This window comes from Ambystoma mexicanum, chromosome 7p (genome assembly GCF_040938575.1).
Source record: "Ambystoma mexicanum isolate Mex_15411 chromosome 7p, UKY_AmexF1_1, whole genome shotgun sequence".
Lineage (NCBI taxonomy): Eukaryota > Metazoa > Chordata > Amphibia > Caudata > Ambystomatidae > Ambystoma > Ambystoma mexicanum.
Genome location: NC_090939.1, coordinates 649,251,819 through 649,268,388, shown reverse-complemented (window position 1 = coordinate 649,268,388; position 16,570 = coordinate 649,251,819). Strand labels below are relative to the sequence as shown.

Sequence of the window (16,570 nt, the reverse complement as noted above, 5' to 3'; positions counted from 1 at the left end):
GGACAACATTGACGTTTTGTAAATCTCCTCAGAAACCTGACAAGGTGGCGGAGCTAAGGTTCTATGGGAAGTGTTAGGAAAGGTTTTCTTTTTTCACCTTTCCCACCATAGATGTATATAGTACACCCTTTCTTTTTGCTTGTTTTGAACCCTGTCATGACATTCTGGAGGCGAGTAAAGCCTTCTGCTTTTCTCATCTTGCTTGTATTGCTCATTCCTATGGGGAAATTGTCTGGCCCCTAAGACTCTCAGTACTGGGAGACTATGGGCCTCATTATGAGTGTGCCGGTCCGGTAACAACGGTGCCGGTAAGCATACCGGCACCATTGTTACCGGACCAGCACACTCAGAGTTCTGTGAGTGGCTGCTGTCCTGCCCGCCAGGTCTGACACGGTGCCGGTGCTTCCGTCCTCACCATTCCCATTGAATCCTATGGGACTCGAATGAGAATGGGGAGTTACATTTCCCGGCACCTGGCTTCAGGGATCGCCGGGGCTGTAATGCGCCAGTGATTCCCTAAAGCCAGGTGCTGGGGGAAAAAAAGCACAACTCCGGCGGCAGCCTGACGTTTTTACCGGCATGGCTACCGCCCGAGTTGTAATCAGGCCCTATGTCTCTCTATATCAATTCTAGTATTGTTGCAATTGCACACATCACCTTACAAAGAAGTGTAGTTAGGATACATCATAACATTTTATATAATGGCTTTTTAGTCACTTTTGGAGTTTACCTAAGACAAGCGGCTGTCAACTATGATTTTTTACAGTTTGTGTTATTTTACTCGTGCACTTTTGCATTTATCGCTTGTTTTTTAGCATTCTTCTTGCCTCCTCAGGTCAGGAAAGCCTTCTATGGAAATCCCTTTTCCAGGATGTTGTGTGTGAGCCACAGAAGGGGACTGGGACTGTCTAGTCCAAATCCACATCTTCGGTGCCAGGATGTCTGTTGTTGAGCTGATGTGGTGGCCAGTGGCTATCCATGATCATATAGCCACTGGCTGTTCAAATGGTGCAGATCCTTGTTGGGCTTGGGCTTGCTCCCATCCTGCATTTTGGGTAAAATTAGGGCTCATGCAATTGTTCTTCGAATCATTGGAACTAAGAATTCTACAAAGACAAGCAGCCAGCTGATGACCCGAGGATGACTCCTGCAGCTGACCAGCATCGACTCCAGTGTTGTCCAAATGAAGTCGTCCTCCGTCTTGATCCCAAGAAGGTATTTGTTGGTGCTTCGACCTCTGGACCATGGTGAACAAACGGTCTCAACCTCTGCTCAAGGATCTATGCATGCTGAGCCTCCGGAGGTTTCCCTGGACCAACCGGTGGACTGACTAGCTCACTCCTGGGCTACCTCGCTGCAGCTGTCATCGTGCTGAGTAGAGCCTTGGAACTTGGCAGATATTCAGCTTGTGCCACAAGTCACCTGTCCTGCATTTTCGGCCATCTCACTCCAAGAGAAGCTGTGCTGGAGCTCCTCCTGTGTTCCCCACTGCCTGTTCCTGCCTCACTGTGGTGGCCTTTGTTGGACCTTGTCTCCTTTGTGTTCCTAAGGTGTCCTGTGGCCGTCTCTCCCACAGAAGTCTTCACTTGTCTTCGTTTGGGTCTTCAACTGGAAGCTGTCTAGAATCAAATCCAGTTTACCGTGACCGACTGAAACAAAATCCCTTGAAACAAAGTGTCTGTTCTGTCCAGATGACCCTCGCAGTAAGACAGAACAACACGCCTGTAACCTCTAACCGTAGTATGCGAAGAACCATGAGCCGGGGGGTAGTCTACATACCTGTTGCTTTCTCTTCTGCCTCCTATAGGGTAACTAGGGTGTAAAGTGCTGATCCTAACTCGCTCTGACCTGACCTGACCTTTGGTGGTAGAATCTGGGTTAAGGATCCTTCCATATGCCCAGCCTAGTGTGTTGAATTAAGTTAAGGAACTATTTTTATACATAACTGCTTGCACTGGCAATCCCTATAGGAAACTTACCTTATGCCAAACCATCTTAGGGTTCAACTTTACAAGATTGAGGGAAACTGTTTTGGGTTGGTTCTAAAGAATTCTGTCTATTTCTATGCATCTGACTACTAACCGCTATTGTACTGTTAATTGATGCAGTTTGTCTCCTAAGGGTGGATGTATATATAATATATGTGTTATAAGGTTTTTGGCAATATCTGCGATTTGTATCTGCTTTATGTGTAACCTAAAGGCCTGAAAAATAATTGTATTTTTATCTTCTTAATGTCTAACTGGAATTACTGGTACTGCTGTGTGAACTTATTGTAGCCTTAAATCACTCTCGCACCCTTCCCGAGACTAAACCTTGACCGCTGTGGTACCTCAACTTGATTGTGTTTGGCTAACCTCTTAATGTCTTCCCTGTTTACCATAATAGGGTGGCCTCCCAAAATCCCCCCACCAAGGCTGATTTTGGAAATCCATCTAAACGGGAAGCATCATGGTTATCAAGCAACTTGCTATCGAAACAAGGGTCGCCTTTTTTCTTTTACAGCACAACCTGTCGTTCTGCATCCCACTTTCCATAGGTGGTTCGCAGCAGAACATTTTTTGTTTGGAACGGAGTATCTTTATTGCATAAGATACTTAACCTCTTGAAGTTTAGGCCTTGGAGCAAGTGCAGTCTTATTGTGTTTTCCTAACGTTTTCACAACCAAGAGAATAACTCTGTGAATTCTGTTTGAAAAATCGCTTTTCCCTTCAGTGTATTTTTCTTTACGTTTGGTCGATTCAACATTGTTTTGTTACGTATGCCTTCACTAGAGCCTACTTTGTATAAATCTAAGAAATGTGCTTACATTGGGAATTACACAGGCTTTATACTTAATGACGTTTAAAAGCACTTTCCATGTAATAGGCATGGCAGACGCATCAGACTGTTACAAATGGGATTAAAATGATATAGCCTAACCTCCCACCATGATGCATAACTTGTATTTGATGATATTATTTGTAATTGAATCCAGTCACCTGACAGCTGAAGTCTTATTTCCACCCTGCGTGCATAAATATATCATGGCACGTACAAAAGTTGATTAGTTAAACTCAAATTCCAGGTATTATGAGAGTTAAATGACAGCAGTGCATAGCCATAGCCTCTTACCTATAGGCGCGGGCCTAAACCAGGGGAATTTTGTATGTGAAGACGTATACATTGATTCATAAACACAAGTGTGCAGGGAACCAGTCTATAAAGCAGGTCTCTGTAATTCTGACATACAAAATATCCAGTAAAATGAAAACATTTTGGATACTTTTAAGGCACAAAGGCTCACAGGATTATAAAAAAACGATCTTAAAATAACCATGATGCGGGTGAAGGAAAGGTCTTTGAGATTACCTCCTGCTGCCTATTAGACGGATTGTGGTTATTTAAAGTTGTGTCTCGTTTCCCTCTGTCCCTGCAAAAAGGCATTCTTTTCTTGCCAGTGAATCATACCAATGACTGAAATGAGGATTCAATGAGCAGGCGCTAAAACATTATGATATGACCCGTTGTGTTTTAAATATCTTCTAAATGAGTCATAATGCACACTATTAGGCATTTCCAAACAATCCGGGGTAATGTCCAATAAGTATTTTGAATGGCACCAAGTGGCCTGTGGAGTAAGTAGCTCATGGTATCGGTTTGTGTCAAAGTAGCTAGGCACTTCTATGCTAAAAGTGGGAGCTAAATAGCTCACAGAATCTTGGCAATTTGAAAACCTGCTTGCTAAAACACTACAATAAGGTGGAAGCAAAAAAGGAAAAAATATCTGATTATCCTGAATAAACAACAGTCAAATCAAGTTGCCTACTGAAAAATTACCAGTAAAATTGAGGTGTGAAATTAGTCCCAATGAGAGGAAAAATATTAGGAGTAATCTTTTTGTGTCAGATACCATGCTCCGAAGTGCACAAAAAGTGAGTCACCTGTAAATGAGGGCTGCTGTGTGTTTTGATATTGCTGTTGCCACGTCACTAATAAGAGGGTTGTACCCCTTTCGCCTGTGTAGTGCTAAACTGCTTCATTGTAGTGTTTGCTGTATTCATCAATTTGCCGAAACATGCTAAATTTGCTTCTCGTATTCTTCCCAAGTCATATCTGACATTGGTCGCCTACCATAAATGCATGGGATTCATAGCACAAATGCGCATACCCTCGCCCGTCCCCCTGCCACACTAGCCCTTCACTGTCTCTTCAATGGTGGGCGTGAGTCTCTCAGACAGCCCCTTGTCTCTGCTTTGCATTTTAACACTTTTTATTTCGTTTTTTTTTATGTTTTAAGTGCATCAGTACCTTTTTTTTCATAGAATTCAAAGAGAAAAACAGGACTGGATGAACTGAGCTGTGGCATCTTCAGTTTACTGATCCATGTTCCGTGAGCACTACCTTGTACACATTCCCTTGGTTTTAAAAACACCCTTTTTATCTTTGTATTTATGCCCGCTGCTTTTGGTCCCCACACCTATCCGAAGAGAGCATCTCACACAAGACCTTGCATCTCAGCCTGTCTTTGCTCATGGAGCTGTGTTGGAGGGTGGGTGGGGTCTTTGTCACTCCGTGACATTTCTGATGTGCAAGTGAAACTAATATACAAACAAGCACTTGCAGCAGTTAAGGAAGATCGGTGCCCAAAATAAGCATAATAAAACAACATAAGTTCCTTTGCCTGCAATCCACGAATGGCACATCTGGGGTAAAAAAAAATGAAAAAAAGATGGAACAATGACAAATTCCAGCTTCCTCAACCACTGTTCAGAAATCGAAGACTGTGCTTTGCACAAAAGAGGACTATCTTTAGGACATATTGGTCTCCCTAAAGATAGCTGGGCATGGAATGCAAACATGAATTTGCCTGTCTATAACATATTGTGGTCACGCCAAAGTTGGTAGGTCTTTGCAAGGATGACATTGAAAGAGTTTAATGGTACTGAATAGGCAGATTAAGCTAGAACCCTGTTTTCTCTCATTAGGGCACAAACACATTGATAAACCTCACTGAAGACCAAACGATATGCATGCTAAGAGAGGTGGTATGGCAGTGGGAGTCAGTCAAAGAAAATGATTTGGAAGCCTGTTTGGAGGATATTGATTGCTTGGCTAGTGATCCTGTTTTTAATGTAAAAATTTGCAGTTGTTTCCCCTACATTAATAAACCTCCAAATGCTTGCAGGAAATGTACAAATGTGACCTGTGTCTTGAGCTTCTTACCCACCGACAATAGACAATAGCGACTTTTGTTATGTTAAAACCTCTCAAAGTAACACTGCCCATTTTTATGTCCACTTACAAATTGAAGATTCAATATGCGCCGAGGTGGCTGGAGGAAACGAGCCAGTGAACAGGATGGCTGGGAAGCATGGGTAAGTAATAAAACAGTATTGACAAAGCAAATTGTTTTGGCGTTTTTACACCCACACGCACAATAATGGTGGGCAGTGGAGGTATGACCACCATCATGAAATAAAGCATTGCCCACCCAACCATGAGGCAGTATGGGTTCGGCACCTCTTCCTTCAGGCGTAGGAAAGCATCTTCCCATCCCCACTGTTGAGTATAGTATATTGGCAATGCCGTACCGCGTGGCCAAATAAGCAGTATAGGAATGACCTTAACAATCCGTGATAACAAAATTTGTATTTATATAGCGCCTTAATCCAACAAGGATACATCAAACATGGAACAGTAGAAGCAACAATATACATGAATCAAACCAAAAAACAGTATGTAGAACAATTTGCATATGAGAAGGAGGAGGGGGATGGGGAAGGAAGGAAGGAAGGAAGGAAGGAAGGATGAGGGAGGGAGATTAGCGAGTAAAGTAAATGGTAGGAAGAGAGGTCATATGAAAGATGGGGGGGTAGATGAAGAAAACTAAGATGGCGTACTAGGGGGAGAAAGGGAAAAAAAGGGGAATAGAGTGTCAGGGAGGGGAATGAAGGAGTGATTTCAAGGAGGAACAGAATGAAGAATAGGTATTGATGGAGGGATTAGAAAGGGACAACCAGTTCAAGTGTAAAGGATCAAGGAGCTGAAACGAGCAGAAACGAGAAGAGGCACAAGAGGGTGGAGGAACAGAAAGTAAGAAGAGATCAGCAGAGCGAAGGGAGCGAGTGGGAATGAGAGAAGAGAGGAGAGATATGGAGGGGCAAGGTCATGGAGAGATTGAAAGACCAGACAAAGGAAGTGAAATTTAAGTTGGGAGTGGAAAGGAAGCCAGCCTAGGCTAGATAGTGAGTTAGAGATGGAGTCAAAGGGAGAGAGAAGGCAGAGGGTACAGATTGCAGAGTGGTAGAGGGATTTGAGGTGGGCAAGGTGGGAGGGAAGAACAATCGAAGAGGCGAGAGAAAATGAGGGAGGAGATTAAAAGTTTGGTATGCAACTGTCTCTCTTTACCCCATCACCTTCTGCCACAAACTCAGTCTGTGTAGGAATGAGCCATACTACCTCCTCTTTCAATGATCCATTGTTTAAATGACTATTGGGAGTTGTATAACTGGAACAGTAGGATCCCTATCAAAGTGCAGTTAAGCCTAGGAGCTGTAAATAAATGCTGTTGATCCTCATTAAGCTTGAGATTCTGCTTCAGTGTGATAGTGGAATTGGCGCATTTAGTGGTGCAGGCTACTTATACCTCCCATGTTACAAATCTTGCAGGGTCATGCATCAAACAGCAGAGCTATTTGGTCTTACAAATAATGCCACAATCCCTGCTTTCACATTACTTTATGTAAATTGTGAGGCTTCCAATTTCCACAGTGCTACAGTAAATGTGTAGATTGCCAGTCCGGCGTACCTATTCAGTGAAGCAATAGGTATGCCAGACTGGCAATCTACACTTCACACATTTATTGTAGCATTGTGGAAATTGGAAGCCTCACAATCAGCATAAAAATGATGTCGCCTCTCGGGCAATTTTAACAGGTCCCCCCCTTCCCTCTGACAAATCCTTGCTTACACCCACACATATGCACATGTGCGTACTCCACCACACACACACATGCCCTCTCAATGATGCACACACCCACCCTCCACTTCACACATACATACATACATACATACATACACACACACACACACTCCTACACTATGACCACACCAGCTCTTTCTCGCACAGCCTCCTGAACCCCAACAACACTCCTACCAGCCAACAGGCCAAGCACATGCGCCTAGCCTCCACTGAAAATAACAGTCAACCTCCACAACACACTCATACACTCAACCTAATGCATCTGTTTCATCAAAATCTCAATATCTAGATTATAAAAAGCTACTTTCTAAGACCCTTCATTTGACGTTTTGGGCATCTCACACAATGGGACTCATTACGAGTCCGGCGGTAGCAGTGCCGGAAAAACTGGCAGGCTGCCGCCGGACCCGTAATACCATTCCGCCTCTGTGATTCCACCTCCGTGATTACCGGAATCACCGGGGCATTACAACCCCGGTAATTCCGGAGGCAGAATTCTGTAAATCCCTATTCCCATGGAGTCCCTTAGGACTCCATGGGGATGGGGACCATGTAAACACTGGTTCCGTCTATGACCGAGTCGGTGTTTCCATGTCTGCCTGCAGAGGGTTGGTGTTAATCCTGCCAGGTCAGACCTGGTGGGAGTGACATCTCCCGCCCTGCAGCACTCTGAATCAGCCGTCTGCAAACAACGGTGGCAGCGGTTTTACCGCCACTGTTCTTTCGGACCGGCAGGGTCGTAATGAGGCCCAATGTCTTTATTCTTGATTTCTCGACTATTCTAGCATGTAGCGCATGTTTTAGCAGTCGGAACTCTAATCTCGTCCCAAGGCCAGTAGGAGTCTCAGCAGCGCAGGAAAAAAAAGCTGTCTAGCAGGATGATCTAGCCAGATCCATGGAGTACCTGTTAGGAAAGATTTCGTAATTGTAGGGAATTTTCCTTCCATGTGGCAACCCCTAAACTTTTTGCTATTGTTTTTAACCTTGTTGTTGACTTTGCCAGAGAAGTACAGCCTTCTGCCGCACTTCTCTGGGCTTTCGCTCCTTTCTTATGGGGAAACTGACATGCCCTTAAGACAGTCAGTACCGGGGAACGTGGTTTCCCGTAGTTTCTTTTATCGTGTCGCAGCTTTAGTGCAACACGACACAAGAGGGCACTGTAAGCTAAGTTACAGCTCTCTTGGGTCTCTAGCCTTCTACAGGCCCTAGATACTCTTTTAGGATGGTATTTGATCGGTGCAAGTCATTCAGGGACTCGAATGGTGGCAGCGATCGTTTTGTTTATTTTGAGCTCCTTTTGGCGTTCTGAGCACGTTTTTGCACTGAACCCAAAATGGTGGCCTGGCTCCCAAAATGGCCAGACCACGAGGCTCCTTTGTCTTGTCCACTGACCGTCTTGCTCCCTTCACCTTCCCCAGGTCGGGCGACCCGGGGCCTTCCTTATTTGGGCATGTACTTTCCCGCGAAACGTGGTTGCTTTCGCGGGCTTCTACATGTCGTTTGTGTGCCTCCAGGGTGTGGGCTGGGATGTCTGGTCCCAATACACATCCTGGGTGCCAGAGAGTCTGGGGTGGTGTGAATGCCTGGGACCACCGTGGTCCGTGATTGGTCCACGTATGGTATGTGTGTTGATGTGCGGATCTCCCATTGGCTCCCCTCCGTTTTGGCGCGAAGGGAACCGTGGATAAGAGGGAGCTGGAAACACCACTGCCATGTCGATCTCCTGAGTTCTCACGAACGAAGGAATACAGGAGCCAAGTATCCTGCAACCCAGAGGCTGGACCGAGGAATCGCTGGTGACCCGCTGAAGGAATCCTCCTTTGCACTGCTGTCGTCCTGTGAAACCCTTTCCTCCTTGGATCGAACCAGAAGGCCTGTACTGGTGCTTCGACCTTTGGAATAGCAGGAACAGCTATTCCCGGCGACTTCATCATCTCCTGCCAAGTAAGCCTTCGGAAGTGTCTCTGGGCCATCCAGTTGACTGACCAGCTTACAAGGGAGTCCTGCTCTGTAACTGCCGCCAGGTTGTGTTGTATTTCGAGTCCTTGTCACTCTCCCACGCTTCGTACACTTGGCGTTCCCAAGTCTGAAGGGAGGAGTGTACATTTGGCTTGAATACACACGGCCGCTCCGTTGTCCTGCTGCGGCAACAAAACTGTGCTGGTTTCGTCGATTGGGACGTCTTTTTGCTCTACACGACTACGAGGCGTTCCCTGCTCTTCTGAACCTGCCAGCTGCTGAAACAAACGTGGAGAAGCCTGGGTCTGCTTGCTTCGGGGACCGGTGAGTAGTTTAGCTAGGATCTGGTCGCCCTCCTGCAGTATCCCATTGCTTTTCCCTGCTGTGTAAAAACAGCACCCTTTTGACCGTACTCGCGCTCTGCTTCTGCCCGCTGTGGAGGCTGCGCTTGAGTTGCGGAACCTGTTCTCCTTCTGCTGTGCACTAACCCGAACTGCCTGACTTCCTCCGAAGAGCTTCCCCTTTTGCCCGTTGGCATCGGCGTGGCAGGTACTTTGAGCACAAGGCTCCACTCTTCGCAGGGCTCGGACTTCCATCTAGTTAGGTGCCTCTGAAGGCGAACTAAGTCGAAAGCATTATCGCACTGCCTGTTTTCCTTTCCTTTCAGGTGGACTACATATTTCGTGCTTTAAACGCTTGCGACTGTGTATTTGTATATATATTGTGTTGATATGGTATGTGTTGGTTTAATATTGTGATATTGTGATTTTCTCGCTACGGTCATTGTTTTAAAGGCCTTAAAATAAATGTGTATCTATTTTTGATATAACAACTGTTTGGAGTAGTTTGTAAGCGCTCTTGCTTTGTGTGCTCATTGCGGGCTTTCAGTCACCCTCACCCCTCTTGAGACCTAGTCTTTTTTTAAAACCTTTATTTTTGGTCTTTCGACACAACAAACAACTTCTCACCCACATTAGGGTGGCTTTAACTTTACGCCTTCAACCAGTGTCCCGACCTCCCCGCCTCCCTCTGCGACTCCCCCCTCCGCCCCCGCTGCATCCCCATATTTTCGTCCCTCTGGTGAACCAGTGGAAGATCTCAAGAGTCTGAGTTAAAACAGTATCAGGGTGTGTTCCCGGTGACCAACGGGTCCACTGAGGAGGTGGTGTCGGCCTCACTTATTAGAAAGGATATTAGCGGGCCCCATATGTCGGGCGGGCGAGCGTGAAGTGGTAAGCATTTTATGAAATCAGTTTCTGTGTCCTGGCAATAAAGCACATCTTTCCGCCATGCAGTGTACGATGGTGGCGGGCCGCGGCCCCACGCCATGGCGACTCTTCTGCGAGCTAGTGTTAGTAGGAGTCCGGTCAGCTTCCTTGACGGCATGGGCAGCAATCTCGTCATCCCCAACAACGCTGCTGTGCATCGGGGTTGTATCGTTTCACCGACAATTGCGGCTGTCGTGTCCAACACACGGTTCCAGAATGGGGCTACCTCCGGGCATTCCCATGCGAGGTGTATAAAGTTCGCTGACAGAGTCCCGCATCTCCTGCACTCTGCCTGGGCTTCGGGATGGTGCTTGTTAGCTTTTTCCGGCGTATAGTAGGTTTGGTGGAGGAAATGAAAATGAATAAGCTTGAGCCGGGTGTTAAGTGAAATTTTTTGAGTTTGCTTCAGAATGTGACACCAGTCGGCCTCCGATATACTTGTGGATAGTGCCCGTTCCCATCTCGTTTTCGCTCTTGCATTCACGTTGGGTGATCCTGTGGTCAGCGCTTTGTAGATTAGCGACACCAGCCTGCCCTCTCCCTGAGCTTGAATGACATCATGTAGTAGTTGCCAAGTCGGTGGTTGCCTCGGGAAACCAGGCAGGTGGGTCTGCAGAGTGTATCGGGTCCGGAAGTAGAGGAACACGTCTAGGGCCGAACTACCCCCTTTCTGTTTGGCCTGTTCAGGGGTCAGAAAGCCCTCCTCTGTGAATAGGTCTCCGAGGGATCGTATCTGCAGTTTGTCGACCCACTGGTGAAACACACTCTCCGATGTCAAGGGGATTCCAGGAATATACTTGACTGGCAAGAGGGGGGAGTATCTTGTCTGTATCCCCAGTTTGTTAGCTAGCGTCCTCCAAACCTTGTATGTTGTGAGCATTACGTTCATTGTGCGATTGGGGACGGGAAGCCGACCAAACACCACAGCGGTCAAGAAGTTGGGCGTTGCCAAGGCCCTCTCGACCTGTACATGGGGGCGAATCATTTGCTTTGCGTACCAGTGGCTAAGGTACTGAGCCTGGGCTGCCCAGAAGTATTTTTCCATGTCTGGTAGTGCCAGACCACCGCTAGACACGGGGAGTGTCAGCGTCGTGTATGCCACTCTGGCCGGCTTCCCAGCCCACAGTAGATCCAGAACCAGGGTTTTCAGCTTTTTCAGGAAGGATTGTGGCAGTAACAGCGGGATATTGTTGAAGAGATACAGCAGTTTTGGCAGCATTACCATTTTGACTAGAGAGGTCCTACCCCAAAGTGTCAGTGGGAGTGTCTTCCAGCGTGCGATCTTGTCTTGGAGAGACCTTAACACCTCTTCATAGTTGTCTCGGAATACCTCCAGTGGGTCCAGTGACAGTTGGATGCCAAGATATCGTACCCTCGAGGATTTCCACTCAAGTCCGAAGTCGTCAGCGAATTGCCTCGTGTCCCTGGTCAGTGGGAAGACGACTGATTTTGAGTGATTGATTTTCAGTCCGGAGGAGGCCCCGAATTTGATGACTTCCCTCATGACCGGGTTCAGGTTGGCCTCAGGATCTCTTATAAATAGTGCAACGTCGTCGGCATATAGGGATACAATGAGTTTGTGTGGGCCGATAGTGAGCCCCATTTGTTGGCGCCGTTCCCGCAGGTTGGAAGCTAGTGGCTCCATTACCAGAGCGAAGATTAGCGCCGACAGGGGGCATCCTTGCCTCGTGCCGCGCTGTAGGTTTATTGCTGCTGATTTTGCTTTGCCCACTATGATGGTGGCCTGTGGGTTGGTGTACAGGAGAGAAACCAGTTTGATAAAGCGGGCTCCCAGCCCCATTCTGGTGAGGACCATGAACATGAACGGCCACTCCACGGAGTCAAATGCTTTTTCTGCATCAAGTAGGACCGCTATTGCCTGGTCCGAGGGGTCTAGTGCCTCTATGATTCCAAACATTCTCCGGATGCCAAAGGTCGTATTGCGGCCGGGTATGAAACCAGCTTGGTCAGCTAGCACTAGGGCGGGCATCAGGGGCAACAGTCTATTCGCCAGAATCTTAGCAAGGATTTTATTGTCCAAATTGAGCAGGGAAATCGGGCGATAAGATGCACAATTGTCTGGGGGCTTTCCTGATTTGTGCAAAAGGACGACGTTGGCCAGGCGGGAAGTTGGAGGTAGGGTTCCAAGCTCAAGCGCTTCCTCGTACACTGCTGCCAGCAATGGAGCCAGGGGTTCTGCAAAGGCCTTATAGAATTCTCCCGTTAGACCATCCGGGCCTGGAGCTTTGGAGGGCGGTAGTGCCTTTATGGTTTCTTTGATCTCTTCTTGTGAGATTAGCTCGTTCAGAGGTTCCCGTAGGTGATGTTCGACCCAGTAGAGCTCAGTGCCTTCCAGGTATTCCAGGGGGAGGTGCGAGTCTTTCGGCAGCTTGGCACTGTAAAGGTCTTGGTAGAATGTGCCGAATTCCTCCGCTATCTCTTCGTCAGTGTGGACCACTACCCCTTGGCTGGTTCTGATCTCTTCGATTTGGGACTGTTTGTTGTCAGCTTTGATTAGATTTGCCAGTAAGGCACCTGGTTTCTGGCCCTCGCCATATTGGCGGATTTGGTTGGGGCGTTGGAGAAATTTCGCCTCGCGCTCCGCCGTGTCGTTGAATTTCTGCAATTCTGTCCTCAGTGTCGCTGCAGCTACAGGGTCATCGTTGTTCACGTTCTGGGTTTCGAGCTGTTTTAGTTTTTTTTCACAGCTTGCGAGCTCGCCCCTGATGAGTTTGAGAATGCCGTTTTCTTTGGCGAGGCAGACACCTCTGATAAAACATTTAAAGGATTCCCAAATCATGCTTGCTGAAGGGACTGAGCCCAGGTTAGCTTGTAGAAACACGTCTATCTCTTCTCTTAATTCTGAGGCAAAAACCTCGTCCTGTAGTGATCCCTGCTTGAAGCGCCAGCGTTGTAGCGGCGGGGTGGGGCTGGTTGGCTGAAGCTTGAGGAAAATTGGTGAGTGGTCTGAGAGTGTTCTCGGGTGGATGAGGCACTGGCCACATATCAGAGTGCTATTGGTTGAGGTGAAAAAGTAGTCGATTCGGGAGCTTGTGTTATGGACTGTAGAGTGAAAGGTGTATTCACGCCTTTCGCCATTGGAGATTCGCCATGTGTCGTGTAGGTCAAATGCCTTGCAGATTTCCATTATTTGATTAGCAGCTTTCGAAGTTGGTTGATGTTTAGCTGAAGATCTGTCCCTCGCAGGGTCCATAACTGTGTTCATGTCTCCGCCCCACACGACCGTGGTGGGGCCGAGCGCGGAGAGCTGTGTCATCACCCAGCTGAAGTTGTTATGGCCATCCACATTCGGGGCATATGAGTTGACAAAGGTCACTTTCTGACCGGCGATGATGCCATTCACCAGAAGTGCTCTGCCTTCTTCGTCTTTTGCAGTGTGTAGTAGCCGGAAGTTGAGCCGCCTGTGTATGAGGATTGCAACGCCCCTCGAGTATGTGGAGTAAGACGAGAAGTATCTGTGACAGCCCCAGCTTTTGGCCCACTGGCGGCCACTCGTCGGCGTGAAATGTGTCTCTTGAATCATTGCCACGTCTACCTCATGTCGTCTGAGATAGTGTAGGATTTTCCTAGATTTAGCTGGGATGTTACCCCCTCTGATGTTCCATGTTAGGACGTTGAACGGGGCGGCTTTGCATTTATTTCAGGTCCCGTGACCAGGTCAACGGGCAGCTGCGTTCTGGTTAAGCGGGAGCCGCTAACCGGGTCTGTGTGTAGCGGCTGGGGGTCACAGTGCAACGGAGAGGACGGCGTCTGGTAGGGGGCAGGCAGCGTGCGGGACGAACAGGAATTGTCGGCGCTGGATTCCTCTATCAACTTTGTAATACTCGAACTTCGGGCAATCCCCAACTGGCCCGTAACGTAGTTCTCCCAGGGGTGGGCAACCACGAACATGCCCACCGGGAGGTTCCAACTTACCCCACCCAGAACAAACTCGGCCTTAGGGGTCGCCATGCCGGTACGCGGGAATCACTCCTCGGCAGGCCGACCCCACTCAGGCTAACGATAACTTAACGGTAGCTGCGCTGGGGGCGCCTGGGGCCTCCCAAGTGTCCCAGCCCCGACTTGTGCCGCTGTATTTGATCCGGCCCACTCAATTCAGCTGTGTCGGGTCTTGTGCTCCACCGCATCCACCCGTTTAAGGAGGGTTCCTGGGGATTCTATCCCTTTGTGGTCTGGGGCGAGCCTGATTCTGATCCGGGAGCCCCAGGCGGTCGAGGAACAGATTTGCCTCCTCTGGGGTTTGGAAAAAGTGGACCTTTCCCTCGTGCTGGACTCTTAAGCGTGCTGGGTAGAGCATAGAATATGGCAGTTGGCTGTTGCGGAGCCTCTGTTTAACGCTTGTAAATGTTCTCCTTTGTGTTTGGACTGCCGGGGAGAAATCGGGGTAAAAATGGATTTTGTCTCCATCATGACTCAGATCGCCTTTCTCCCTGGCGAGCCGGAGAAGGGAGTCACGGTCTCTGTAGTTTAGCAGCTTCGCTATTATGGGTCTCGGAGGGGCCCCTGGTGCTGGTCTTGTTGCAGGAATCCTGTGGGCTCTCTCGATTATGAATAAGCGAGAAAGGGCCTCGCGGCCGAACAACGTAATGCATAAGGTTTCCACGAAGTCTTCCATTTTCCCCTGCATTTGATGTTCTCTCACCCCGACTATCCGGAGGTTATTCCTCCTCGACCGACCTTCGAGGTCCTCGCACTTGGCGGCTGTTAGTTTCATTTGTGATTCCAGCTGTAGTACTCTGTTTGTAAGGGTTTCCGAGCTGTCGTCGAGATTTGACACCCTCTGCTCCACCTCGGTTAGGCGTTCGGCTTGGGAGTCCATGCGGTGTTGCATCAGATCGACTTTGGACGCGAGGCCGTCCATTTTGTTACTCAGGCTGCCGATCCCTGCTTTTAGGTCGAGGAGGATTTCTTTAATTTCAAAGGGGTTTTCTGTCGTTCCTTCCTGGTGGGGGCATTCCGACGGTGCCGCCTGCTCCTCGGGTTGGTGGGGGGCTCTGGGGGTCAGACCGCTCTCAAAGTTTAGCTTCCTCTGCGATTTGTCGCTTTTCCCCATCTTGGCTGCCGGTGGTGAGGTCGAGGCAGCCGCCGGGTTGCACTGCTAGCGCGGCCCTCCTGGAGGCTGATATAGGATGTTCGCTGTGAGCCGGGGGGTTGGCTGTTTCGATGCTGCGCTGGCCCTTGACGAGAGATGTTTACAGTGGTTTTCTGCCGGCTCCTCTTGGTTCCGGGGGCTCGGAGTATAGGGCAGTGTGATGGTTGCGATAGAGGGGATCAGGTCGTCCGTGAGTTGGGAGGTGCCGCTTGGTCAGCTCTGCCGCTGCTGGTACGGCGGTCACCCGGTCCCAGAGGCGGCAGAAGGGGGGGGGGACAACGCTGTTACCCCACCGCTCCCTACCCGCCAGGGCCCCGGGCCGACCCCTCCGGCCGACGCCGCCTGGTCTCCGCCCGGTGGGTGTGGGCGGTTCTTGTTGTGCGGCTGGGTGCCGGATCTGCAGGAGCCTGTCTCACGTCCGACTCTTCCGCTCCGGCGATGGCTTCCGGCGGGGGGATGACGGCGAACAGGGACCCACGCCGGTTCTCCCCGGCCGCCGTCGACTCCTCGCCAGGATATTGGCCCCCCGTCTCGTGGGCTGCCCGGGGGGGGTGCGTCAGAGTCTACAGTGGGGAGGCTCAGCCTGTGGAGCACAGGGCCAAGTGGTCGACCCCGCTAGTCACGGCAGCCGGGCCTCTCGGGCCGCGTCTCGGGTTGAGAGCTCCGATTTCGCTCGAGACTTCGAGGTGGCGCCGCCGGGGACTTCAGGAGTTCATGTACCGGGAAACAGGGGGGCTGTGGTGCTCGGATCCGTAGGATTAGCCAGGATTGATGCGGGGCTGCGAGGGAGCTCTGACCTAAGCGGCCATCTTGGATGGCCCTCTAGCGCCCTCTTCTCTTGAGACCTAGTCTTGACCGCCGCGATCGCTACCTTGATTGGTCTGGCTTGTCCAGAGGTTACCCTGTTCCAAGTAATTATGTTGGCCTTCTGAACTTCTGCGCCACCAGGACAGAGTTCAGAAATCCGTCTTAACAGTACCTGGCTACTTTACGTTTTGGGGGCTAACAAGACCACCTCCAATTAGGTGTGCACCCTTTAGTGATGTGGCCTCAGCCTTTGAAGATACAGTGTTACCCCTGCTGTATGGCCAATACCCCATCCATAGCTCCTAAATGTAAATTCAAGTAAATGATGGCCACCTCCGCTGGTCTATGGACCTTGGCTATGGGGATGTCATGGGAGATCCAGAGGTTCACTTGACATTAAAGCCTCTTAATTTTTCAGACTCGGTTATTGAAAACAGGTGGCTGTGAGATCACATATGC

General features: G+C 49.2%; 1 protein-coding gene across 4 annotated transcripts in view; it reads left to right on the top strand.

Moving 5' to 3' along the window:
* Positions 1-16,570, top strand: part of REV1 (REV1 DNA directed polymerase) — a 1,193,441-nt gene that overhangs the window by 39,300 nt on the left and 1,137,571 nt on the right. For 3 of the 4 annotated variants that reach the window (XM_069636691.1, XM_069636692.1, XM_069636689.1), the window contains exon 3: positions 5,294-5,357. The exons of the other annotated variant lie outside the window; for it this stretch is intronic. In XM_069636691.1, the coding sequence (XP_069492792.1) occupies positions 5,301-5,357 (57 nt within the window). In that variant the 5' untranslated portion in view covers positions 5,294-5,300. The remainder of the gene's footprint in view (positions 1-5,293; positions 5,358-16,570) is intronic. 4 annotated transcript variants of the gene reach the window in all.